The 27,144-nt window shown below is 40.6% G+C and overlaps 1 protein-coding gene across 1 annotated transcript in view; it reads left to right on the top strand.

Annotated features, from left to right (window-relative positions):
* Window positions 1–5,866: 5,866 nt before the first annotated feature.
* Window positions 5,867–27,144, top strand: part of HGD (homogentisate 1,2-dioxygenase) — a 43,020-nt gene continuing 21,742 nt past the window's right edge. The window contains exons 1-4 of the mRNA XM_049628236.1: window positions 5,867–6,060; window positions 11,586–11,657; window positions 12,477–12,565; window positions 16,466–16,571. Coding sequence (XP_049484193.1) covers window positions 6,046–6,060; window positions 11,586–11,657; window positions 12,477–12,565; window positions 16,466–16,571 — 282 coding nt within the window. The 5' untranslated portion in view covers window positions 5,867–6,045. The remainder of the gene's footprint in view (window positions 6,061–11,585; window positions 11,658–12,476; window positions 12,566–16,465; window positions 16,572–27,144) is intronic.

The following is a 27,144-nucleotide window of genomic DNA, read 5'->3' as shown; positions in this document are numbered from 1 at the left end:
CAGGTAATTAGCAATAGAGGTTTTTTTGGGTTTTTTTTCCTGTTGTGATTTAGATGTCTAACCAGTGTTGTTATTTATCATGGAGGCAACCAGACGTGAAGGCATACAGTCATTCATCTGTCGCTCAGGTGGCAGGGCTCTTCGTTAAAATCCAGCCCAAGATTTGGGTTGACCTCTCCACTTCTGTGCTCTGAAAAGAATTGCTGCTCCCAAAGGGGTTGATCCGTATCACTTTATCTTAGGTTCTCAGAAGTCCCTAAACTTGAGGCATCCATAACATAATCCGTGACAGTGCCTTGACACTGCTATTTTTCTGTCCATTCTGAAAATGGAGTGCGTGGAACTGATATGCTGGGCCATCAGACGGAGATGAAGAGCTCCTCACTGCTGCTATGACCAGAGCTTTTGAGTGTCCATTTCAATAGTATATGCCATAGCACCCAACCTAGGGAGGACCTTGTGTGGGTTTTTAATAAATGTTGTTCAATTGAAATTTTTAAAGCACAGGTGGCATCTATTTTAAGAAGTTTGAAGGTGTAACAGGATGTCTGCATTGATTTAATATCTGTTAAAATTCAGAGGAGGATACTGTTTGCGGGGAAGGAGGAGAAGGAAATAAAAAATCCATTCCTCTGTAGTCCCCAGACTGAGTGAAATCACTATGGTAGGAGAGGAAAGGTTCCAGGCAATCTAGCCCTAGGAGAACCCTGAGCCTCAAATATTCCACAGTATGTTTGCCTGATGCAAAATTGGAGCTGAAGCCTACCAGGGCTGCTCCATAGGGTAGGAAGGGGGTCCGACTTCCAGTTACTATTAGTACCTCCATTTAAGGACTTAAAGCAGTGGCTTTCGGACTCAAATGTGCATAAAAATCCTCTGAAGTGCTTAAAAATGCAGATTCTGGGATTTTATCAGCCCCCCTCTCCTTGCCCAATTCTATGTATATAGGATAGAGCCAGGATTTTGTATTTTTAACAGACAAACCAGGTGATTCTGCAGTGAGTGGCCTGGGATCCACACTCTGAGAAAGATAATAAACTCCTATCATAGAGAATATGCGGAATGTACTTAATGGCACCATTATATAGTTCATCAAAGTTCATCTTGGGCTTCCTTAAATGATTTCGCCTTCATGAGCTGAGCCACTCTTCCCTCTCAAGGTGATACATGCCACAGCAATCATGACATGATTGTCCCATTCTCTATTGGCAAAACAGGAGATGTTTGTTTTTAATGTACTACTGTCATTTTTACTACCACCATGTTCTGCATTCCAGGTGTATTTATTTCTAATAAGATGCCTTGCCATCGCATACACGGTCCCTCACTTGTACCACATTTGTTTTCTCAGCTGGCTAATCACTAAGCCTTACCAAGGTCATCAGTAAGTATTGGTGAAGGATGAAACCCCTGCATTCCAACAAAGACATAAAATCTTGCTCAGTACCAGCAAGTACATTTATCAATTCCATCTTTTTTTTTTGGAGACCCTCTAACTGTAACTTCTCTAACTCCATCCTGGGGTGATTGCTCTCCAGACCTGTCACACTCCTTCACATTACCCTGTAACACTACCCCAGCTCCCAGGATAAAATGTTTGCCACTTTCTCAGTGTGGATCTGTGGTCTTCCAACTGGGATGGGTACACATGTCCCCTCCAAGAGGTGCATGGACACACACAGTTTTAGGGGAATCATTTTCCAGGTAATCCATCTCCATTATGTATGTTAAAATTGTTCTTCTTGTGAATGCAGCTCAGTGCTAGTTCTTACTTCCCACCTGTGCTTTCATTCACAATTGTCCTTTTCCCACAGTGGAAAAGGAATCTTGCTTATGTAGGAATGTGGTATATTGGCCCAGGGTGTAAATGTCTTAGGATGCCAATAAAAGGACAATTCTAAATATTAGTTTTATTTAATGACTTTTTTCCACTCACACAATTATTAAAAAAAAAAAAATGCAGACCTCTAAAGGAAGCGGTTCCTGAGTTCCTGAGAACACAGCAAAGAGAGTTTTGGTAAGAAATAACCAAGGCTATGGCACATTTCTTCATGGCAAGTCTTCTTGCTTGGTCTATCAAAATATCAAAATAACATTTTTGTGAAAAATAATTATACAGGCAAAGGAATATAAAATTAACATTTATTTTCTCAACCCTTTCTAAGTAAAATGACTTAGAAAAGGCACATCTAAGTGAAAAGGTAACATTTAATTAAAGTCATTGATTCCAATAGCTGGGTAACCAAGCCTTTTTCAATCAGATTCCCAATTATTTCCTTGCAAAAAAAATTAAAGGAGAACCTGAGTTGTTGATAGGTTACTAAAAATGATGTTTATGATAGATTGCTATGTGATTTTTGATATTTGATTCAGAAGGAGAAGTGAGGTAATAAAATTCCTTCCATTCATATCTACTTATCTATGTGAATGAATTTTCTTAACATGTCTTAAAACCAAAAAGTAGGATTAAATTATGTTGAATCATGTCTTATTCTGGAAATAAGAACTATAAATGAGAATTACTAATTCGTGGCTATACGAACTAATGGGGGAGGCATCCACTTATTAAAAGAAGCATTTCTGGAAAGACTTTACCTTTTATATTTAATATTTATCAAAATACCCAGTATGTATGGATTACTGTCCTAGAGAAGAATCTTTCCAGTCTCCTATCTGGAGGGTGAAACGTTTCCTGATAGCATTCTCAGGAAGTGCAGTGGAAGAAGGAGGCTGGAGGTTTCATCACTTACCTACACGTGGTTTTGGTCCTACTCTCCACAATCTGGTGGTGTGAATCTGGAACTCCTCTGACTTTTCTTCTGAAGCTTCTGCAGAGGGTAAACCTAATTTCTACTAGAATCTGGGAGAAGCAGATACCTGCTGTCTCCACTTCCTGGTCCTTTTCAAATTCTCCCCCTCACGCGTTCCCTGTATTGTTTCACCGAATCTATCCTCCTCTGCTGGTTTTTAGCATCTTTGTTCTTGTTGCTCACAACTTTGACAGCGTGACTCTGTTCTGATCCAGTGTGTGTTTGCCTTGTCCCTACACAAACTTCTCCCTCCACTGGGTGTCTTTTTGACACCTGCCCAGATGGCATCCCTCAATCCCTGCTTCAGATGTCTGCCAAACTTTCCCTTCCCGGTCTTCCCTCACTAGACCCCTCCACTCTGCCCTAAACACAGCACTTTGAATGCACTGCCCTTCCACTTTTCTGTGTTTGCACACGCTCTTTCCTCTGCTCAATGCCCTATCCAACTCATCCTGTGAAGCTTGGCTCAGTTATCGCCTCCTTTGGGAAGCCTTCCCTGCCCTCCTGCTCAGGACTAGGTGCCCTTCAATCCCTCCTGTAGCACCCTGGGCTCGTCTCTCTCACAGCAGATACGGTTCTCTGTTGTAATAGCCTTCTCCAGTATGCTGCACTAGTAGAGAACAGGACTGAGTTAGTCATCTTTGTGTCCCCTACATCTCACACAGTCTGGCACATAGGAGGTCCTCAATAATCGTAAGATAAAGAAATGAGTGTGTGATTACATTAATTAAAGTGGAAAACCATCAGACCTCAAATCAGAGCTGTTGCTGAGTTTTATTTATTCTCCTATTCCTTGTGTGTATAAAGCACAGTGCCTGGCACATAGTTATACAAAGCAAATACTTGTTTTATGGAATCACGTTTATAAAAACAAAAAAGAAATACAGTTAAGTCAGGAGAAATCCATAAAGTTTGGTGATAGGTTATTCAATTTCAAATATTTTCAAGCTCCTGAAAGTAATTTTCATCCAGTCAAGGATCTGTGACCACTTTCCTACTCTTTCTCTTTTGTAGAAATCTCCTACACCCTAGGAAAGAGTTTAAACGCTTCTTGAATTTGCCTTCAAAGCTGATTCAATGGAAAGAACATAGGAAGCCTATGGAAAAATAAAGCAGTAAAGCTTTTCCCTTGTCTTTTATTGACTCCCATTCATTTTTTCCCTCTAACCACCAAAGACTCACTTCCAGGATAGATAGATTGAAGACTCAAAGTACTCATAAACTCAGATGTAAGAGATATTTTTTCTGGAATTTATTTTTGATTTTGAGTCTGCATACTGCAGGAATAACAAAAACTTAGCCTCAGTAAAACCAGGGCCTCCCCCAACACATACCACTTCCTCCAGGGTTTGTATATAAATTCCAGGGAAGCAAGCTTATGTAATACCACAGTGTCATCTGTCTATGCTGACATATGCTGAGATGTCCTATAACTGTCTGGAACTCAGGCATCAATCCACACAGGTTGGTTTGCTACCAACCTGTCATTTTTTTCTAGCCCTCTCTGTGCTAACACCTCATACACAGGCAAATCATCTGCTGCTACTGCAGTATGTTGGAGCCTAGGGACCTCTGGCGGTAACTTAGACCCATTTAATATAGAGCAGAGGGTCTAAGCTGATGGCCCATGACCTTTTCAAATCTGCGTGTATGTTTTTTATATCAGTGTATCAGTTATCTCACCAAACCACCCCATTAAATACCATAAAATACACCATTCTATTTTCCCACAATTCTTTGAGTCAGCAATTTGGACTAGGTCTTGCTGGGGGTTCTTCTGCCATTTTCACCTGGGATCATTCATGTGTCTCCAGTTATATGACAGCCAGACTGCATCATTCAACATGTCCGGCAGTTGGTGCTGGACTAACTTCTCTCTTCATGTCGTTTCTCATTCTCAAGGAGATTGGCCCAGCTTCTCTGCATGGTAATTTCAAGTAGTAAGAAATGGACAAATCCTAAGGCACAAGCACTATTCATGCCCCTGCTTGTGTTGTGCTTGCTATTAACCAAAGTAAGATTCAAGGAGGTAAGAAAAAGACTACATCTCTTTATGTGAAGAGCAGCAAAGTCCAACATTACAAAAGAGCATGCATACAAGGATGGGAGAAAATTATGGACATTTTTGCAATCTACCACAATGGTTTTATCTAGTTATTCATTCATTCATTCATTCGCGTGTTTGTTCTAGTTTCCAGTGTTTAAAAATTGGAGCTTCATTTAGAAGTCTTATCTTGAAATACCACCTAGCCTACATTTCCTGCCTGGTCTGTTGCACTTAAGTTTGTGATGATAAAGCCTAGTTTACAAGACTGTTCTTGTGAAATTAAATGAGATAATTTCTATGGAAAAACCTGGCATGAACAGGCACTCGATATATAGTTTCTTTCTTCCTGAGTACAATTAGCCACAAAGTGGATATCTAACCATGGCTAAGGAGAATAGCCAAGATGAAGGGCAAGGGAGTCATGGAAAAGGTGGCTGGAAAGTAATTTCTTGGTCTGCTTTTAGAAGGATAAAGGTATTAGAAAACAAGATTTTTAAAGAATTTATTTTTAAAAACCACTAAATATATTTAAGAAATGAAAGGAACAATAGCAAACATCTCCGTTTGCTTTAAGTGAAGCACTTCAGACTCTGGACAGTTCACCCAGCTCATCCCTTGGAGGCACCTCTGGACAGCTGTCCAGACTCAGTCCCTGTTTCAAGCAGCTGTGTGTAAACACCTGTGTCAGAGCACAATTCATTTTGTCACTGCCCAGCAGAGAATGAATACCCTGCCCTGTTCCTTCCAGGCCTGAGTCAGGACTGAGGAGAGAAGCCTCTGCCGCACACAGCATGCCTTAACTACCACGGTTCCTTTCCCAGAGAGCTTTCCATTCTCTGTCTTCAGTAATAAGCCTCCTTCTTTTCACTGGGACACATAACTGGCTAATCTTTACCTCGGCTGGAGAGGAGATAGGCTCTGCAAACTCTTCCAGAAACAGCCTAGATTTAGTGAAAACCAAAGACAATTGCGTAAGCAGTTTGAAAACAAGCATGCTGGACTTTCTCCCTAGTTGATCAGTTAGGCAATTTTTGTGGCTGGTTTGAGCCGCCTGCTAACCAGTGAGCACGGTGAAGTGGTGGGAATAACATTCAGAGGGTGGATTGGAGGAGAAACAGAAGCATTTTAGCTTCATACCCTCTCTGGGCCTGTGTTTCCTGAAGTCATCACACCTGCAGCAGAGGGAAAATGGCCGAGTTGAAGGTAAGAGACTATCTGCCAAGTTTGCTGTGGCTTCTTCAGCCAGAATTTATGGAAGCTTCTGAGAACCCCAGAGTGTCAGAGTCAGGAAGGATCTAGAGAGGCCATGTTTTAAACCCCTGTGTTCAGAGGTTTTGCCATGGTGTCCGCAGGCATGGCTGGAGCTGGGGGTGTTGATGGAAAGGTGGTAAAGAAAAGAGATGAAGCCTTCATTGTCCATTTTTTGCCTTTGTTCATTTCAAATATTGTCTTGGGAATCTGTAGACATCATAAGGGCTCCCCGCCCCCTGCCCCCCAACGACCATGGGCAGACACATATCTCACTGCCTGCTTCCCAGCCCCTACTCCCTGATATCTTCCTGTTGCTACAGCTTCCTGGACTGCCTCCAGCCAACCAATTAGATCTGCCGTATCTATTCAGTTATTTTGAGGATCCACAAATTGGCCCTTGGCCAATAGAAGCCCTAGCAATTCCTCTAGGAAGTAATTCCTTTTTATTATTTAATGTGCAATTGAAAAATATGTGTGGGTTATGTGCTATTAATGAATTAACTCATATTGTAATCCTCAAAATAGATCTGAGATGTAGGCGCTCTTGTTTCTATTTAACCAGAAAGGAAAAGAAAGTTTGGAGAGATTAAGTGACTTGCCCAAGGTCACTGCTTATAGGTGACAGAGACTAGATCAGAACCTGGTTTGTCGGAATCCAAATCCCAAGTTCCAAAAGGAGATTTAGTGACATCTACTGGACCGTGTGCCTTAAGTCCAGGGAAGGGGACTGTTTTCCCAGTGTCTAAAACCACACCTAGTGTCCAGCCTGGGCTATATCAGTGCCCAACACATGCATGTGGAACTGAGGAGAACTTTCCAGAACTTGACTCAAGTCAGGTGAGCCACACTCCGGGCTTCTTTCAGGAATGCAGAATTTGAACACTTTCCTAATGCCCTTCAACTGATGCTGAGTTTGAAGAATCAAACATCACCCCAGTTGATAGGGATCCTGAAAACACACAACACTGAAGTAAACGTTTGTTTCTTTACCTTCATGTGTGACCAAGATTCAGAAATGCTGAGAAAGAACTCTCTTGCATTCAGCAAATATTATGTGTTAGTACTGATGCCACAGGTTGATACTGTAAAGGAACCGAGTCTGGGCTAGGTGGGGTCAAGAGAAACTTCTTGAAGAAGGCTGTTCCTCAGCTGAGTCATAAGAGAGAAGTAGAAATTGGCTAAATGAAAAGAGGTGGGGGGCAGAGAAAAAACAAGTGCAAAGGCACGGCATACACAGACAGCCCAGCATATTCTGGGAGCCAAGAGAGTTTCAGCTAAATTTGAGCTGCTGCAGGGACAGCCAAGTTGACATACCCAGGAGGCAGTGGGATGTATGGATCTGGATCTCAGGGGAGGGGGTAGGGCCAGGTTAATAGATACAGGAGGTCATTCTATCAATGGTGGCAGCTGAAGTTCTGGGAAAGGGAGAGTGCCTAAGAACTTTGTTTCCTGATGAAAATCCTATGGGAGAGTTCAGCAGGGGCTGGAAACATCCTTACCATTTATAAATAAATTATATCTAAAATCCTATCCTGCTGAAATTTTTAGCAACTTATTATGCACAGCACCAGCAGACCAATGTAAATTGCATGCTGGTCTTTGTTCTCAATTTCAAAGGCTTTCTTCCCTGCCTGCTGTCTAATCTGCACGAGCAAAGGTTAGCTCTAGAGATCAGGAATCCAAACACAGAAAACCAGATTGCATCATTCTAATCAATAAACATTACATAAGTTAAAAAATATACTTCTCAGCTTTTATGTCTTCATTTTAACAGATATATCAACACAAAGCCTAAAAGAAATCACATTTATGTAAAAGCAGCACAACTGGGGGAAGAAAATTCAAAAGAGAAAATAATAAGGTTAAATTTCAAACAGACTATTCGACATTCTTAAGTCCCTTCACTTCTACAAGTCTTGATTTCCTCATTTCTAAAATGAAGAGCTGTTCAATATCCAGGTTTTGGGCCCCACTACCAAATATTTTCATTCACTAGGTCTGGGTGTGTGTTTGATAAATTTCTGGAGGTGATTCTAATGATTAGCCAGAGATGGGTCCCACTAATATTGTGATTGTATTTGTTTCCTGTTTCTGTTGTAACAAATTACCACAAATCTAGTGGCTTAAAACCACACATATTTATTCTCCTACCGTTCTGGAAGTCAGAACTGTGAAATCAGTTTCCCAGGGCTAAACTCAAGCTTCCCCAAGCTGCCTGCATTCCGTGATTGAGTCTCCATCTTCAAAGCACATCACTCCAGCCTCTGCCTGTCACTGCACTGCCTTTTCCTCTTCTGTAGCTGTATATCCCTCCACCTCCCTGTACTAAGGCACTTGTGATTACATTTGGGGCGCACCCAAATCATCCAGGATAATCCCTCATCTCAAGATTCGTACTTCACTCACATCCTCAAAGTCTCTTTGAGTGTAGGAAGTTCCCAGGGATTCAGACATGGATATCATTGAAGGTCATTATTCAGCTCTACCACAATAACCTGCAAGTTCCCAACAATCTCCGTTCTCTGTTCCCAGCACAGTTCATTAGAAATACTGGACTCTTGCCACAGGAACAAGGTAGCTATCGTTCCATCTCCACCCTGACTTCTCTCTCCTTCCTTTATGCTCAGTGAAAGGCAGTGAGGTGCACCATCTGCCCGTCCCATCAGGGCATTACCCAGAATCAGAGTTGGGAGAAAACACCTCATAAGCCTACTCTGACACAGAGTATGTCCCAGGGACCAGGCAAGGATTAAAAAGTGGTATGGTAGGCAGCTGCCAGACAACTGAAGTTATATGGAGCTCGCTAATTTGTTCTTTTGTTTAGAAAGGATTCATATCATTCTCTTGGAGAAAAGTGAGATCATTTTTTTATGTTGGATCAAGTTATTCAGAAATCTGGACTGAAGAAAACATACAAACTCACTTGCTTAATGTTAGATTTTCTTTTCTTCTTGCATAAGGAATATTTGTACATAGTCACTGAACCAGCTGGAGTTGCACACTTGGATTTTCACAGCTGATATAAGCAGAGTTCAGATTCTGCCCTTGATCTCAGCAGCTTGGGAAAGCACCTGCTGAATACTGCTTCCTCAAGTCAGATACCTTCGGCAGTAAGGGACATGGCATTTGAAAGCTCTAATAAACTCATCTGTAAATTCTTCTCTCCGAGGATTAGGAAAACCGACTGACTGGAGAGTGAGTCAGCATTTTCCGCCTCCTCGTCAGCCAATGCACCACAGCTAAGATGCAGAAACAGGCTCAGAACTCACACCTCTCTCAGAGCTGGGTGGCTCCCTTCCAAACCACCAGCTGTTCTTTCTACTTTCTTTTCTATTTTTTAAAGCAGTCAGAAGCAAATGCTTCAGAACTACATATACTAAGTCTCTTTTCCCTTGTGCCAAAAATACATAGAACCCTGGACTCTGTTCTGAGACCAGCAGTTGCAAAGAATGGGGAAGGTTAATAAGTAAACCCGCCCATGACTGGAGACGGTTCAGCTGTATGCCTCAACACTTAAAACTCCCCGGCCTCTCTTGCAGAGAGAAACAATGTGGCAGTTGAACAAAGAAAGTAAGGGCGCTGTCATGCTCAATGGCTTGCTTCAGTCACAGATTGGTCTAAAATTCCATTCCACGGAATTGAAGATAATTTGGGGTCATTACCATTTCTCAGCAACTCCAATTCATTCCTGTTGACAGTGAGCGTGAGGCCCATTCTGAGAGAAGAAAATTGTACTCAGTGGAGAGTCGCAATGCTCTACCATTTCCCCAAAGAAATCTGTCCAAACTGCATGTCGCTGCAGTTAACCTATCTGTGTATAATATAACTCAGTGTTTTTAGTGTTGATAGATTTTCCAAAGTACAAAAAAAAAAAAAAAAAAAATTGTGTCTGAAGGCAAAAAGAATAATTTCACTTCCATTGCTTTCTAGGTCATAACATTTCACATTTGATATTCCTTCCAAATATAGCAGTTATTGGCCTGATCGTTGCTCACACATCCAGGCATATTGCATTCAGCTCATCCGTCTCCATGCTGCTGAGAACTCTGGAGGGCTCACCCTCCACCCACTAGCATCCTTCTTATATCTTTTAAAGACATGTGCTCAGATGGTGGCATTTCACTCCGAGAGCAAGGCTGCACTTTCATTATCCAGAGCTAAAATTAAGTCCGTTTTATTAGGAACAACTATGGGCAGAAAATAGCCATTTTTAAATATTTGAGTTAGAGAAAAGGGGGTTCTAACCCCACCTACAGCAGCATACATACACTCAGAATAGGCTTTAAGTGAAAGGCTAAATCAAACAATAGGTATCTATTGAGTACCCTCTGGTAAATCAGGCACAGGGCACATCCAGGCGAACAAGACTGCTACAGATTTCACGGGGCTTACCAACTTGCAGAGAAGCCAGACAGTGAACAAGAGCTCACAGGTATGCTAAGTGCTGTAAGAATAAATTTCAGGGGCTCCCATACTTTACTTTGTTGAGAAAGTAACTTTCTTTTTAACTTTTTTTCCCTCTAGGTATAAAGGAAACAGCCAGCAATCAAATAGACTCCATTGTACCACTGTGGACAGACTCTGGTCTGGCACTTGTGAAAGCCACCCATATCTCCAGATTTTGGTTCCATGTATCCACAAAAATACAAATATGTACACAAGTGTTCCATAGATGAATCAGAAAATATAGGCTTCTGCCTCTCAGCAAGGCTAGTTTGGAGATCTTTCCCTCAAGCGTTCTGCTGTAGACTGGATCCACATGCCTATTTTTAGTTGCTTGTTTCAGAGCATGGAGGGGAATGGAGCTCCACACACAGGGAGGTTGCAGTCTAGGCCCAGCAAGATCCTACTAATCTGGAGTTGAGGTGATGCCTAGTTATCTCCTTTCTCCAGAACTCCCTGGCGGAAAGATAATTAAAAAACCTGTTCTTGGGGTGGAATAATTAAGAACAAACCCACAAATCAACTAAGTATAGCTAAGGGTGGAAAGTCTATGCAATATTCAGGAGTCTTCTCCCAATTAATTGGTGGTCTTTTTTTTTAATTTAAAAAAAATTTTTAATGTTTATTTTATTTTTGACAGAGAGAGAGACAGAGAGACAGAGCATGAGTGGGGGGAGGGGCAGAGAGAGAGGGAAACACAGAATCTGAAATAGGCTGCAGGCTCTGAACTGTCAGCACAGAGCCTGACACGGAGCTCAAACTCACAGACCTCGAGATCATGACCTGAGCCGAAGTCGGGCGCTCAACCAACTGAGCCACCCAGGTGTCCCTAATTGGTGGTCTTAAAAATTCACACAGAGCATATTTTCTTTCCTAGATGGTTCACATGCCAAGACATAGCAAACATATTACATATGGAACATCATACACAAACACATGTCCTTATAGAAATTCTTACCTTCATTAGACTATCAATGTTGTGAAATGCTCTTTAAATACTTTAATGACAGCCTTCGTATCTTTGTCATATGCAGTACATTTCTGGATTCGGGAATGAATGTGCCTCAGAGGACCCTCGCTGCCCAGGTGCGCTGCCAGAAGGACAGGTATGGATGAATAGAATATCAGCTTAGAGAGCTCTGATTTGTAGGAATGAATAACCAGCCCTCAGGCCAAAGTGCATCTACTCACCATTGTTCCTGGGAACTGTCTAGGAGTTTCACAACTCATTAAGATACTTGGGATACACAACAATGCCAATACAAAGATTAAAGTGGGATGGTGGTTACCTATGGCAAAGCACCCAATCTGAAATAGCAAGACTAACTGTAAGACTTTCAGGAGGATCCCCTAGGCTCAAGGTTAAGAGGACTTCCTTATAGTTCTCTTAAATGGCATGAGTTACGACAATGATGAGAAAATAATCAGTCCTAAAAAATGGATCCACAAAGATGTTTACACTAATGTTGGTTACAATAACAAAAGTATGGCAAACAAAATATTTTCAAAAATTTTAAAGAATATTTTATGGCATGAAAAAATTGCTCATGATATAGTGTTTCTTCCAAAAAAAAAAAATTTCGTGATCATTATAGGACTACACACATCATCCATCATTGGATCCTTATTTTGGAGGATAAGAATGGAAGGAAATGTACCAGTGTGACAACATTGGGTTATTTCTGGATGGTGAGATCATGGGTTATATTTTATAAATGTTCTGTATTACATATGTATTGCTTTTCTAAACATGAGGAAAGTCACCTAAACAGTTGTTATAAAAAGTATATATGGGTTGAAGATGGTCTTGTGCAGTGGACCAGAGCATCCTCATCCAGGACAGAATTCCCCCACTGAATTGTTTGCAGGAAGGTGAGATGCTTTTCTGATTGGAGTGATGTTGTTTATTGCCTCCTTTGTTTTAGAACAATCCTCAAGTCTGCCCTTATAACCTGTATGCTGAGCAGCTCTCAGGATCGGCTTTCACTTGTCCACGGAGCACAAATAAGAGAAGGTACAGGATTAGATTAATTCTGACCTGAAGACTGTGGGATTTATGACTAGTACTTAGTGCTGGCTCCTACATCTGGGCCATCACTTCCCAGGGCTGCCGAAGATTCTGCTTTTCACAGGCTGTACTCTGGGTAATTGTGAGGGGAGGCCTTGTCTCCAGCTAGGATCAAGTCACTGTTAGAAAAAAGTAAGGAAGCAGCTGCACAGAGTCTTGGAAAACACACATGTCCAGCTCCATTTACAAATTATCACTTGTCTCCAAAGGAAAATGTCCCCAGTAGGTGCATGGGTGGCTAAGTTGGTTGAGCATACGACTTTGGCTCAGGTCATGATCTTGCGGTTCACGGGTTCAAGCCCCACGTCAGGCTCTGTGCTGACAGTTCAGAGCCTGGAGCCTGCTTCAGATTCTGTGTCTCCTTCTTTTTGTGCCCCTCCCCCATTCATGTGCACGCACTCTCTCTCTCTCTCTCTCTCAAAAATAAGTAAGCTAAAAAAAAATTTTTTTAAAGAAAAGAAAATGTCCCCAGTAAACTGGCCTTCCCCAAAGGGTTTTCCAGTTGAATTTTTAATTTTGATTTGTTGTTTGTTTGTTTTTAAATAATGAGTAACTCAAACTTACAGATGATTCAGTGTAATATCTTCTTCAGCTGACTAGAAATATTATTTCTTTGCATGAAAATATTGGATAACTAACCTCAGGCAGTTGAAAGGTCATCTATTATGGCCTCTTGTGGTTTGAATTAATAAGGTTTTTACTCTTTGGAATTTGCCTTTGCTGGAAACCAGCACATTCATTAGCAAAATGTGTCATGTTGCATGCTTCCTCTAATCCCACAAGCCAGGTCAATGAACTCACTCCCTTGATTTACTCCTATGGGGCAGGTTGAACGCAATAGATGTTGTGGTTTGGGGAGGCAGTAAGTGTCGTACTTAAACAAGTAGTGTCAAACTATAGGAATGTCAGGCTAGGGCAACTGTGGAGAGGAGTGCTCCTAATTTTGGAGACTTGGGGAGGAGGGCAGTTGGTCTGGTACTGCTTAGTGGATGGGACTGGCTTTACCTCCACAGTCTCCTCCTAGGGAGCAAATGAGGTAGTGACTACGACAGCACAATGGACCACACGAACGATAGGTTGTTGTCTTTAGTGGTTAATTATGCCCACTCTGGAGTCAGGTCCCCTGAGTTTAAATCATGCCTCCTTCTCCTTTAAGCTGTGTGACCTTGAGCAAGTCATCTACCCCCCTCAGAGCCTATGGTTCCTCATTTGTCAAAGAGATGACGATAGTACCTATTTCATATTTGTGGTGAGGATTAAAGGAAAGAGTGCATATAAAGTACTTAGCACATTGCCTGGCACATGGTGAGTGCTCAATTAACATTAATTATTCCAATCACCATTACTGTCAGCATAGTAGTATTTCTCCCTTCAATACAGGGTACCCCTAGGAGGCTGTTAGAGAACTGAGTGTGAGCTATGGCATCCATAACAATACTGCTTCTGTCTTGGCAGATATGTGCATGGAGGGAAGAAGAGATCGTTTCCCATACTTGTCAAAACTCAGGGGTTAATTCTATTATCGTTTAATCACCCCTCTCTCTCTCTCTCTCTCTCTCTCTCTCTGTCTCTGCAATTCCAGTCAAGGTAAGGAAGGAACACTGACAATTCCTGTTCATTTTAATTTATGACAACCTAGCCTCCATGACTATGTTCTTGACTTTATGGCCATTCAATAATGGGACACCTGGACTCCAGATTCTGCTGCCTACTCCCATTATTCAGTGATATCTTCAGCCAGCAGGAGCTTAGCTCTGTTCCAGGAGGCTGAAAAGGAGCTGTTGGCATTTCATTAAGAAGCTGGCACCATTCCTTGAATCAGAATTAAATCTCTGTCCAGGGTAATGTAGTGCTGCCTGGGGAGTTTTATAAACAGCTAAAAAACAAGGGACACTAGGCATGGCTCACCCATCTGTTTAGAACTCTCCAAAGGTATCCACAATAATTTTTGTGAAAATGCTCAAAATCCCCAGTGGAAAGATAGAACCAGGTAAGCCTGGAATTCTTACAGTGAGTCACTTCTCATTTAAATCACAGAGTAGAGGGCTTCACAAAATTCTCAGAGATTATACCTATCAAGGGTTACTTTTTATCAGGTTGTTAGCTGATCCCTCAGGTAATGAGGGGAGAGTCAGGACAGAGAATGTGGAAAATTTGGACCATCTTAAAAACCCAGATGATTAGGGGTAGGCAGACAATTCAACACACATTTAGTAAGTGAGAACTTACTATGTTCCAGGCACTCTAAATACATAAACTCTGAATCCTCACAATAATCCTAGGAGATAAGGATGAGAAACATAACTTGCCCAGGGTCACACAGTTGTTTCTTAGATATGTATGCATGCCCTTAACTACTAGAAACTACAGAGGCTTGGTTTATTCATAAGGATAAAGTCCAAGGTGAGAGGTCACATCATTTAGAACTGGAGGAATCAAATGGAACCTGGACAATCTAGCCCTTTTATCTCCCAAATGGTTCAGTGTAGGTCCAGGCAAACTCCACCCCTTGAAGTAGACTGTCCTAGGGTTTAAGGGGCCAGAGGCTGTTTAAGCAGGTCTAGTCTCCCATTGTCAGAAGTAGTGTTCCTTTTTGTTCTGTACACTGCCAGAGTAATGGTCTCTGAAAGGACTTGGGTCCCACTTAGCAAGTTCCAGTGTCCCTCGCAACTTCTGGATGGTTCTTCTCCTGGTGCTCTTCAGGATTCCTGCATCTTCTCTTCCTGAAGCCTGAGATCTGGGTCCTGGCAGGGAGATCTTTGGCTCAGACCTTGACATACACAGATAACAAAACTTGAAAAGGAGAAAGAAAGAAAGAAAGAAAGAAAGAAAGAAAGAAAGAAAGAAAAGAAGAAATTACTAACTGTAAGACTATATGGACAGATCATCTTATAATTTTGGAGTACAGAGTGTTAATGTCCTAAACCTCTTACAAATTAGTATCAAAAAGATACATAACCCAATTTAAAAAATGGTAAATGACTTGTACAAGTAATTCATAGAAAAATTACAAAGAACCAATAAACATACAGATTCTTGACCTTACTCATAATAAAGGAAATACAAAATAAAAATGAAATACTATTTTTTGCCTATAGGGCCAAAATCATTTTTAATAATGTCTCCTATTTGTGAAGACACGAGCCATCAGTCACTCACACAGTATTGTTGTGAGAATAAAGTGGTACAGTGATTTGGCAATTTTGTTTATATATGCACTGGTAATATCTGAGAGAATATATAAGAACATTGTTAGGCTCTGATGCTTCTGATAATTGGCCCTGAAGAAACTGGAGGAGAAATTGGAAGAGCCATTTACCCTTAGGGACTTTTGAATTTCTTGAATTATTTCTACCATAGTCCTGTATTGCTTTTATAATTTTAAAGAAAAAATTTATATTTCAAAAATAACAAAGAAACACTCTATATTCTCTTGGTCTATGTAGGATTCATTGTCCTCACCTTCCAGAATAAGAAATAGTGTCCAATGACGTATATATACTAATGCTTTTCTATGGATTTTCCTGTACAGATATCCCTCAAGATACTTCCCCTTCCTTAATAGTTGTCATTGGAAAAGACAATTCTTTATTTTTTTGTCAGTATGGGAACAACCAAGAGCCAGAGGCTCAATTTGAAGAGTAATGGGCAGAGTGGAAAGGTGGGAAGAGGCCAGGGCTATGGGCAGCAGTGGCTATTAAGAAGTGATGCTGTGTCATTGCTTCTCACATTAAAGCCCACAGATCGTTGTTGACTTGAGCATCTTCCTGATGGTACTTCCTGAGCCAGTCTGCGTATCCCTAATAACACCACCCTAAGGCTTATGTGTCCTTGTTTCCCCCCCAGCTGGCTGTATCGGATTCTACCTTCAGTTTCCCACAAGCCCTTTGAGTCCATTGACCAAGGCCATGTGACTCACAACTGGGATGAAGTTGATCCTGACCCTAACCAGGTAAAATGGTCCTGTGAACTGGTGCATACCAGGTATCCAAAGCCTTGAATATAAATATTTAAGTCAAACCTTGGTCTTTGAGAAATTAGACACTTTGTAAAAAGTAAATGCTAAAGTGTGTCTGTTCTTTTGCTCATACTTGGCTGGGAATTTTGGAATTGTTTGCTGGGAAAACTGGAATTCACATGCATGAATGAGTGTGTGTGTGTTTATATACCCAGTTTGCAGTAATGAGACGGACCCAGTGCTATAGCGGACTGAGCTCTGTTTTTGTTTTTTTACCTTTGAGAACTCTAGTAAATTCCCATTGTCTCTGAGCTTGGGTACATGTCACTGATACCAGGTATATAATGCAGGAAGTAAAACATACCTGGGTTTGCATCCCTGCTCCTCTACTTACTTGCTGGGTCTTTGAGCCATGGTATCTCACCTGTAAACTGGGGTGATCACAACATCTGCCATGCAGTGCTGTTGTGACGATTACATGAAAGAACAGGTATGAACATGCTTCACACAGTACATGCCTGGCACACAGGAGGCAAGACCCCTGACTCTGATATAGCCATTTTGATATATTCACTTAAAGGCACCAGTAGTACATATAAATCTCGGGTTTTATATTCAGGTAAATTTGTTTTTTCATTTTATGTTATTTTAGGGGTGCCTGGATGTCTCAGTCAGTTAAGTGTCTGACTTGATTTCGGCTCAGGTCATGATCTCACAGTTTGGTTCAGTTCATGAGATTGAGCCCCACATGGGGCTCTGCCCTGACAGTGCAGAGCCTGCTTGGAATTCTCTCCCTCCCTCTCTCACTGCCCCTGTCTCTCTGTCTCTCTGTCTCTCTGTCTCTCTCTCTTTCTCTCCTTTCCACAGCCCTAGGAAATCTGTGACCTCCTCTTGGGTTACCAAGACATTATGTCTGTACCTACAAATCGCCTTCCCCTAAGTACTTATATTTTTTGTAGAAAAAAAAGCCAGAATAGCCATAGTTACTTTTGGTTTCCTGCTCTGCTCCAGCTTTTCCCTCATTATGGAAATCTCAGGGAACTGAGTACCTGCTTGAATGCTACTCACCCTTCTCCAACAGGGACAGGAAGGGAGGCATTCGGAGTGGAATACAAAATGTAAGTTAACAAAAGTTTAGCCATCTCACAGCCATTTTGCAACCAGGATATGTTATCTAAATAACTGACCCTTAAACTTGTGTGAAGTTTAATGCATGTAGCAAATATCCTCCCCATTCACCACGGGCCAATTTTTGCCTCTCAGCATATGGGAAAGGTCAGCCCCTGCTCCAACCCCCAACCCTGCAGACACAGTCCCCTGCCAAGACCCAAAGCCAGATTTTCCTCTCCTGCCCCTTCCCCCTTCCTCCAGCCAGGGCTCTTGTGCAGAACACAATTTGCACAACCAATGTGGGGTTCCTGTCTCCGTCTCGTCTCCGCCTCGTCGATGAGTCTCACCTGGCCTCCTAATCCAATCCCATTTGACCACTTTCTCTCCCATCCTCAAGTTAGGAATGCATCTGGCAGATCATCCTCATTTAACCATTTACCTCACACATTTAACGATTTAGTTCCCCCACTCATCTCAGAAAGGGCCAGAAATCATTCTAGCGAAAGTCACCGCTCATTTTCTGGGAATCTACTTGATTCCTCAATGGGTTACATCTCAAATTCTCTAATTTCTCTCAGAGTTACAATGGTCATGCTTGTTTGTTTTGGACCAATAAATAAACCTGATTACTTAATAATGGAACTCTATCTTCTGTTAGAAAATATAAAGGACAGATACCTGTACTTTGGTAGGATTCCTGGTCAGGCTAAATAAATTAAGCATTTAATATACACTAGTTTGGGAAAGTTGAAAGGGTATTTGGGCCACAAAAGTTTCCCTATTCTTTTCTTCAGGCAACATAGGGAATAGCCAATTAAGTTTCTGACAGTTCTCTCAAGTAGAGCCAACTTTCATATCATACAAAGGAACAGGGTGGTTGTAGAATCAGCAAGTAAGACAAAAATTAAGGGCAAAATCCTTGAATTACCCATAAATTAAAGGATACATGGTTTCCTGTATGCCACCCCATATGGTCATTCTTATGTACACTAAATTTGAGAACAAACTACACTAAATTGAGTAAACTAAAAGAAGGATTATAGAAAAAGGCCATAGGTAAATGTTTGGGAATTCAAATCATGGAGCCTTTATGGTAACTGTCAAATAACTAGTGGTAAATAAGGAGTGGGAAGTTTCAGTGCCCCTGACTGCTCATATCATCCACACCAGTCATCAAAACCTCTAAAACCTTAATACGTCTTTATAGATTGGTTTATGGTTATTTTATATAGTTTATTAGGGGTTGGGGGTTAGGTTTTAAGCCTAACCTAAGGAAAATGTGACACTGATATGTAACATTCTCAGTAATATCCTTTTATTAGACATTATTGTTTCTATAACTATTAATGATACATTTTCTTTTTCTTTAAGTTTATTTATTTCAAGGGAGAGGGATAGAGAGTGAGGGAGGAGGAGGGTCAGAGACAGAGCGAGGCAGAGAAACCCAAGCAGGCTCCAAGCTGTCAGCACAGAGCCCAATGTGGGGCTCAAACTCATGAACCTGTGAGCTCATGACCTGAGCCAAAGTCAGACACTTAACTGACTGAGCCACCCAGGAGCCCCAATTATTGATACATTTTATTTAACATGAATACACCCCGTTACAGTGATTATTTTGTGGCACAGGTGGCTTATCTATGGAAGCTAACCGCATTCTGATAGAATTTTTCTGGTTTTGTCTTATTAAAAACGTAATATATACTTACAAAGCTTCAAATGGCGTAGAAATTCACAAAGTAAAAATGGAAGTCTCTCGTCATAGGTGAGCATCAAGTATGCCATCTGTGTATATTATTTTCTTGTTTTATAACTAGTTAGCACTTTGAGAGGGAAGTTGGAGGCAACTACATTAAAAAGTCTGAGTTAATGTAGAGGCATCAACAGTTTCTGCTTGCTTTGTAGTAGACATTCAATATGTATTTGTTTCCTCTCCCTTCTCTGTGTTTCTCATTCTAGCATCCCTTTGAACTTCTCCTTGAACTTGATACTTTTTCCCGGTTTTGAATTCCTTCAAACACATTCTGTATGGTGGCCACTGAATGACTTTCCTCTCCAGTATTTCCTCTTTTCCCATTTATGACCTGTGCTCACACACGGTGGGACAGCTGTGCCCCAGAACTCACCAGTGCCTCTCTGAGCACCAGCTCCATCAAGGTAGTGGTTTATCATCCTCTTGTTCCATGACTTACCTCCCCTGCCATCCTACTTCCTTTGCCCTGATACACATATCCTAGCTGTTCATGCTGCATCGATCTTTTTGTCTTTTCATTTACACCTTCTTGACAAGTTAACATCTCTTTCCAATTACGCTTCATTAATAACCACAGCAATCTGCATTCATCACTTTTCCCGTCTTATAACCTCTTCCAAATATGGACACTAGACTCATAAAGAAAGTCTGAGACAATTATAATTAGGTACCCATCTGACAGTCCTTTCCATTTAAGTCTGTATTGTAGGTATGTCTTCACCTGTCACAGACCAAAATAAATAATTCATCAGCTTCACCAACTCCCCACATTAGTCATCTCTGGGAATTTGAAGACTTAAGAATTACCTAATGTTTCCTCCAAGAGAGCATCGTGGGATATGCTATCATCACTGTCATTTTTGATACCTACCCAGGAAGATTGAGGACGATGTTCCTCAAACCTTTATTTTCCCTTAGCATCTATTTAATCAATTGTCTAAGAATTAATGCACACTTTTTTTGAGTGTACTTAGATTCAACCTGTGGACATAACACATCCAATCCATTAATATCTCTCATAAGAAATATACCTAATTTTGTTCATCATGTACCTTCCTCTAACTTTGAGAATATCAGAATTTAACAAAGAAATCTGCATCCGATTTAACTGTGATTTTGCAGATTTCAATTCGCATTCCTGAATCAACATTCCCCTTTAAAAATCAGAGTCCTTTAAAGTTTATCTTTCTTAATACTGCAGCCCTAAACTTTGGACTTTTGGAAAGCCAGACTGGAGCCAGTTAAGCCTCAGCTGAAGGAATTACTCTTAGTTCTCATCCAGTATAATTTGGACCAAGTGATAAACACCTCATAGCTAATTGAAGACCAAACCATAAAATTTCCTTTGCCTCCAAGACATGCAAATTACCAAAAATGTTTCCAAAACCTATACCCTCCCAGGGCATTTGCTGTTTAATTTGTTAAACTATTCAGATCTCACCATCCTAAAAGCCCCCTCTCTGCAAAAATGTCTTGGGTTTCCCACCTCTTTAAGTTTTTGACCAAGTCTCTCCTATTCACACCATATTTCTTGCACTTTATCACCCCCACTCACTCCTTAACCCTTTGCAGTTCAGCCTGCCCAGACCACTCGATTGAAACTACTTATATCATATATGTTATATTATATATTTTAAACAATAATGCACCCCCATTAATATATTCAAAACCTACATAAAAGTGTTAATGCCCAGTAATCGCACCAATGCAGAGTTAACCACTTCTAATGTTTTGGTTTCTTTCTTTTCAGTTTTTTTGGTTTTGGTTTTGGTTTGGTTTTTGTTTTGGTTTGGTTTGGTTTGGTTTGGTTTGGTTTGGTTTTGGTGCATATATGTAAATAAGATCTGGGTCCTATGCAGCCAGAAACCAAAAGTAATTGAAAATAATTCCAATCTTCATTTGCTTCTCTGGAGAGCATTAAAGAATACCCAATATGTGACCTACAAGAACACTTGGTAAACTCCCCTTTCCCAGTTTCCCCAGACTCCCGCCCCCTCCATCCAGAGTCCTTTCTCAGCTACCGCTCCCCAAGCTCCTCAGCCCCACCCACCGCTGGTTCACAACTCTCCTCTTCCTCCCCTCCCTTTTGCCTCTTGAGCAAGAACGGACTGTGTAGGTCTCCACCCCCTTTCCTAGGAAACTCCCAGGAAAGATGGATCTGTATGATGAGGCTGCAGTTCACCAGACCTGAGAGGAGTGAGGATGGGCAAATCAATTTTCCAAAGGAGCAGGGAAGGGCAGAGGAAGGGCTGTAAATAATCTTGTATCAATGCTGTTTAAGAAATCAGTTATACAAACAAACAAAAAGCAGAAACAGACCCATAAATACAGAAAACAAACTGATGGTTGCCAGAGGGGAAAGAGGTGGGGGAATGGGCAAAATGGGAAAGGGAGGAGCAGATATAGGCTCCTAATTATGAAATGAGTAAGTCACAGGGATAAAAGGCACAGCATGGGGAACATAGTCAATGGTATTGTAATAGTGTTGTATGGTGACAGATGGCAGCTACACTTGCAGCGAGCATAGCATAATACATAGACTTGACAAATCACTAGGTTCTACACCTGAAACTAATATAACGTGTGTCAACTACACCTCAATTGAAAAAAAATCAGCTACATATATATTAACTATAATGAAATCATGCTGTAATACAGTTTAACATCGTGTTTTTTTAATTTAAACATATTTTGTGCCTTTTCTCATGTCTTTTTAAACTCCTTGAGTATAGATAATTTTTTGAAATTATTTATTTATTTACTGAGAGAAAGAGAGAGAGAGAGAGAGTGTGAGCATGGGAGGTGCAAAGAGAGAGGGGCACAGAGGATCCAAAGAAGGCTTCGTGCTGCCAGCAGAGAGACTGATGCAGGCAGGGCTCAAACCCATGAACTATGAGATCATGACCTGAGCCCAAGTCAGAAGCTCAACCAACTGAGCTTCCCCAAGTATAGATAATTTTTTTAATTTTGTTTTTTAATATTTATTTATCTTTGAGAGAAAGACGACAGAGCACGAGCCGGGGAGGGGCAGAGACAGAGAGAGACACAGAATCTGAAGCAGGCTGCAGGCTCTGAGCTGTCAGCACAGAGCCCAACGCGGGGCTCGAACTCACAAACCATGAGATCATGACCTGAACTTAACTGACTTTAGTTGGACGCTTAACTGACTGAGCCACCCAGGTACCCCTAGATAATTTTTAATGTGACATCATAATCCAATGTATGTTTATAAGATAATTCCTCTATTGTCAGATAGAGTGTTTCCATTTTTTCTATTATAATCATTATGGCTAAGTACAATCCTCATCTCCTCAATGTCCCGAGCCGAAAACAGTTGTCTTCCCTCTTTTCTTCCTGTACAGGCTTCCAAGATAGGCAATTAAGAGCCCTAATTTACTATCATATCTTTCAAATCCTCCACTTTCTTTAATATCCCCTACATACCAGCCATATTGGAACTTCTGCCATTTCAGGGCAATACCCTAAGTTTTTCTTCCGTAGTGCTTTATGCTCTTTCATCTACCTGGAATTTTCTTTTTCCCTCACAAATATTCACACATCCAAATCCCACTCATAATTTAAGACTCATCTTAAATACCACTTCCTTCATTTATCCCTTTCAATATTTCCCAGAGTATTTGAGAATAAGATCTATGTCTCCATCATCTTCATATGACCTGAAGTGTTCAGCACATGCCTTATTCCAAATAGTAGAATCACAAGCATTTATTGACTTGACTCCCTGATAGTTCAGATCCCATCATCCTATAAACAGACTAGATTGCATTTTCCTAAATTCACTTACTTGTGTTTACCAATATTACAGTGCACTTTGCTCCCTTCAGCCCTTTGGGACAGCTTGCTGGCTCTTTTTAGAGTACATCTGCATCAGCTTACATTTCACTCCTTGGAAAGCTGTTGGAGCTTTCTGAAAACCAGATTATTTCACTGTGCATATCTTTTATTTCCCATGTATAAGAATGTTAAATAGACTCTGTGTCAGGAAACATCTTTGAGTGAACATTCCTGTTTATATTTCTCTTCCAAAGTCCTTTCTACTTACCTATTTCCTTATTTTCCTATCAGAAAGTGCCCACACTTCCAGGGTCTTCTGTAATAGATTCCCTAAGGGCAGAGACTGTCATGTTTATCTCCAGCACCTAGCATAAAACCTGACACACAGAGAGGTCCAGTCATTTGATTGAATTAATATAAGGGGCTTGAACAATAATACTGATACCACAGGACCTTAGCAAGTTTTGGGTCCCAGGAGTCAGATTGGCCCAGGGCAACTTAGCACTGAAGGAGCAGTAAATAAGGGTGAGATTGGAAGACCAAGTCTAGGACCATTAAAGGAAGGCAAACCCTGAGTTCAGGAGCCAAGCAGAGCACGAATAGTTTGGGAAGCAAATCAAGATAGGCTGAGATTAAAAGGCTCAAGGTATAGGTTACTAAGAGAGACTGAGAGAATGTTGGTATCCATTCTTAGCAGAGAAAACTTCTCTAAACCACCAATTCTTTCATTTCTAAAATAGAGATGACAATCATAGTTGTCTCAGAAGGTTGTTGTGAGAATTAAATGTCATCCAACAAATATTAATTGAGTGACTACTATGTTTCCTGCTCTACGTGAGGTGCTGAGTAATGGATATAATGCTCTTAGTTTTACACTCAAGGGCAAGGTCAAATGGGAATCCAGGTTTCTATTTATGAAAAAAAATGTCAGTCAAATCTCATGAAGTCTCATCATTTTTGTGGCTTCACGAAAGACTTTGGAAAGTCTAAATAAAGCAGAGTGACTTGAATCTTCCTTACCTGAGCTCTTGCCTATTATCTCAGAGAACTCCAGTGGGCCATTCAAAGCCTGATTTTTCTCCACATAAATCATGTTGGCTTTTCTCTTAAATTACTAGATTTGCTGAAGAATTCAGTGAGCCACTGTTTTATTTTACTTACCCCACACACAAATACACACACCTTCCCTAGTCTGGACTAAAACTCACTGTAGAGTAATAGCCTGGGCCTCTCCTAGCCCATACCTACTGGTAATAATTGCTTATACACTGTGATCACTCTGTATCTACAAGTTACTCCAAAATTCTTAGATAGACAGTATAGACTTCTAAAGATATGTCTACCTCTAGCCAGCCATTGTTGTTGAGAGTATCTAACTCATCCAATCTAATTGAGTCCCAGGCAATTTTGGAGGAAATTTCAGTAAATAAAAGAATCTTAGTGTTGAAAGTGATATTCAGACATTTTAATCCAGTCCAACTCCTGATCTTCTGACTCTGGAAACACTGAGGCCAATTCTCTAATTTTCTTTTCATTCTTGAGTATGCATTTCAAATTTTGATCACTAAATGTTGCCACTAATTCTCTGTTTTTCTCTTTTGGTGACCTTAAAAAATATTTAATTCTGGGGTGCTTAGTCACTCAGTCGGTTAAGTATCTGACTCTTGATTTCAGTTCAGGTCATGATCTCACAGTCGTGAGATCAAGCACCACATCAGGTTCTGTGCTGACAGTGCTGAGACTGCTTGGGATTCTCTCTCTCTACCCCTCCCTCACTCATGCTCTCTCTCTTTCTGTTTCTCTCTCTCTCTTTCTCAAAATAAATAAACTTAAAAGGCATCCATTTTTTTAATGTCTAATTCTAAATGTTTAATTCCCTTGAAGATGCTTTTCAAATTATTTCTAACCATCTCATTTCTAGTAAGTAAAAGTTTATTTTCCAATGGAATTTGGAGAATACAGTACAAAATATGTGGAGCAATGTTAGAACTGAAAGGAGAAACGGATGAATTCACAATTATAGTTATAAGCTTCCACATCTCTTTCTCAACAATTGATAGAACAACTAGACAGAAAATCAGAAAGGATATGGAAGAACTGAGGATTTCTCACACATATAAAAATTGACTTACGTTCTAGAAAAACATCTTTGGACTTTTAGAAATGTTTGCCAATTTACTAACTATTGCCTGAATGTCATTTGACCCAAGTAATCTTACAAATTTGCTTTAGTCTTATTCTTTGACATATTGGCAATGTTCTTAGTGCCTTATATTTATTTATTCATAGATTCAATCATTCAACAGAAATTTATTAATATCCTCTATAGTCAAGACATTGCATTGGGTACTATAATTGATTTTCACTATTTTTGAAAAGTTTAATAATTAAATTCTGGGGGGGATTATTTAGCAATAATATATAGTAGAATAAAATTGTTAAAAATTTATAGGACTAAATCAATTAACAAGCACTCTTTATCACTTTCAGAAGCTCCTCTCTGAAGAAAATTCTGGAATTATAGTTTCCTCTAGCACCCCACTGTTATATGCAAGAAGAGATACAAAATCCAGAGAGAGAAAATTACTTGACTGAGGCCACAGAATAAATGGAAACAGAGGCAGTAGCAGGATCCAGGTCTCCTCCCTGGCTCAGCCCAATGCACAGCCCCCTTGGGCTGGCCTTGGATCAGTGGGTTATTTTTCCACACCATGAAATTAAGCTCAACATCTAGCTTTAGCAAGAGATATTTCTACCCTCCACATCATGGGTTCTTCCCGTTTATCCTCTCCCCAAATCTCCCTCCTCGCATTCAACAACATATTATACTGAAGCTCCTGACACAAATCTCTAGCCTGAAGATCAAAAGCTTCTTCTTGTTGGCACTGGGTTTATCAGAACCAGCTTGAGCTTTTATTATCCTTCATGATACATTGAATATAGACCCTGTGCGATCTACTGCCATCAGACTCAGCAGATAAATTACTTCTTTCCCATACCATCTCTATCATTTGAAGGGCATTATTTTGTGCATTAGAGAAGGTTCTTCAAGGTAGTATGAAGGAAGTAGCTCCTCATCTAGTATGTGGGTCCTGTTGAAGCCATGCTCCGCACATCATCATACAGGTGCCTTTACACATGCCTCCCCCAGCTCTCTCCTCATGACTTGAGAGCTGATATGCTACAGAAAACTGAAAAATTGACCAGCACAAACCACCCAACCAACTTCTCAACCTCTCTGGTTCAGTTTTTCCCACTCACAAAAGACAAACCTCTTCTTTAGGGGTCAGGATTTTATTTCTACCCACAACAGGTATTTCAATTTCAGTAAGATCTACAAAGGTGTTGTTTCAGTGCAACGAATCAGACAGTTCTCCTATTACTGGAATTTCTACTCTCTCTCCTTTCTCTTCCCTTCTTTTTTCTTTCTTTCTTTCTTTCTTTCTTTCTTTCTTTCTTCTCCTTTTTTCTCTTATTTATTTCTCTTGCTCTTTTTTCTTAGGTGTATAAATCCTTATATTATTTAAACATTCTTGCTGTTTGGTAGCTGGCATGTTACTGCCACATCTGGCCAAAGTACCACAATTTAGGTGACTGATTAATTGGTTGATTGGTTGACTTAGTGGACTTTTCTGAACATGATGCTTGGTTCAGCAATACGAGAATCACAGAATCTCTGGCTGGGTGTGCCAATTCTTAAACTGTAGCTGCCCCATTAGAAGAGCTTTTATAAAATACTGAACAGATTCTGATCTAATTTGGTCTTGGGTCTCAAAGACCTTCTGGGTGACTTATGGGTAAGCAGGTTTAGAATCTCTGGATAGGTCTAAAGGTTACCCAGGCAATCATTGATCTGATGGTTAAATCCCTTCCATTGGGAAATCTGAAATGATAACTCTTCTCGAGACAAAG

This window comes from Panthera uncia, chromosome C2 (genome assembly GCF_023721935.1).
Source record: "Panthera uncia isolate 11264 chromosome C2, Puncia_PCG_1.0, whole genome shotgun sequence".
Taxonomy (NCBI): Eukaryota; Metazoa; Chordata; class Mammalia; order Carnivora; family Felidae; genus Panthera; species Panthera uncia.
This window is presented reverse-complemented; position numbering and strand designations above follow the sequence as displayed.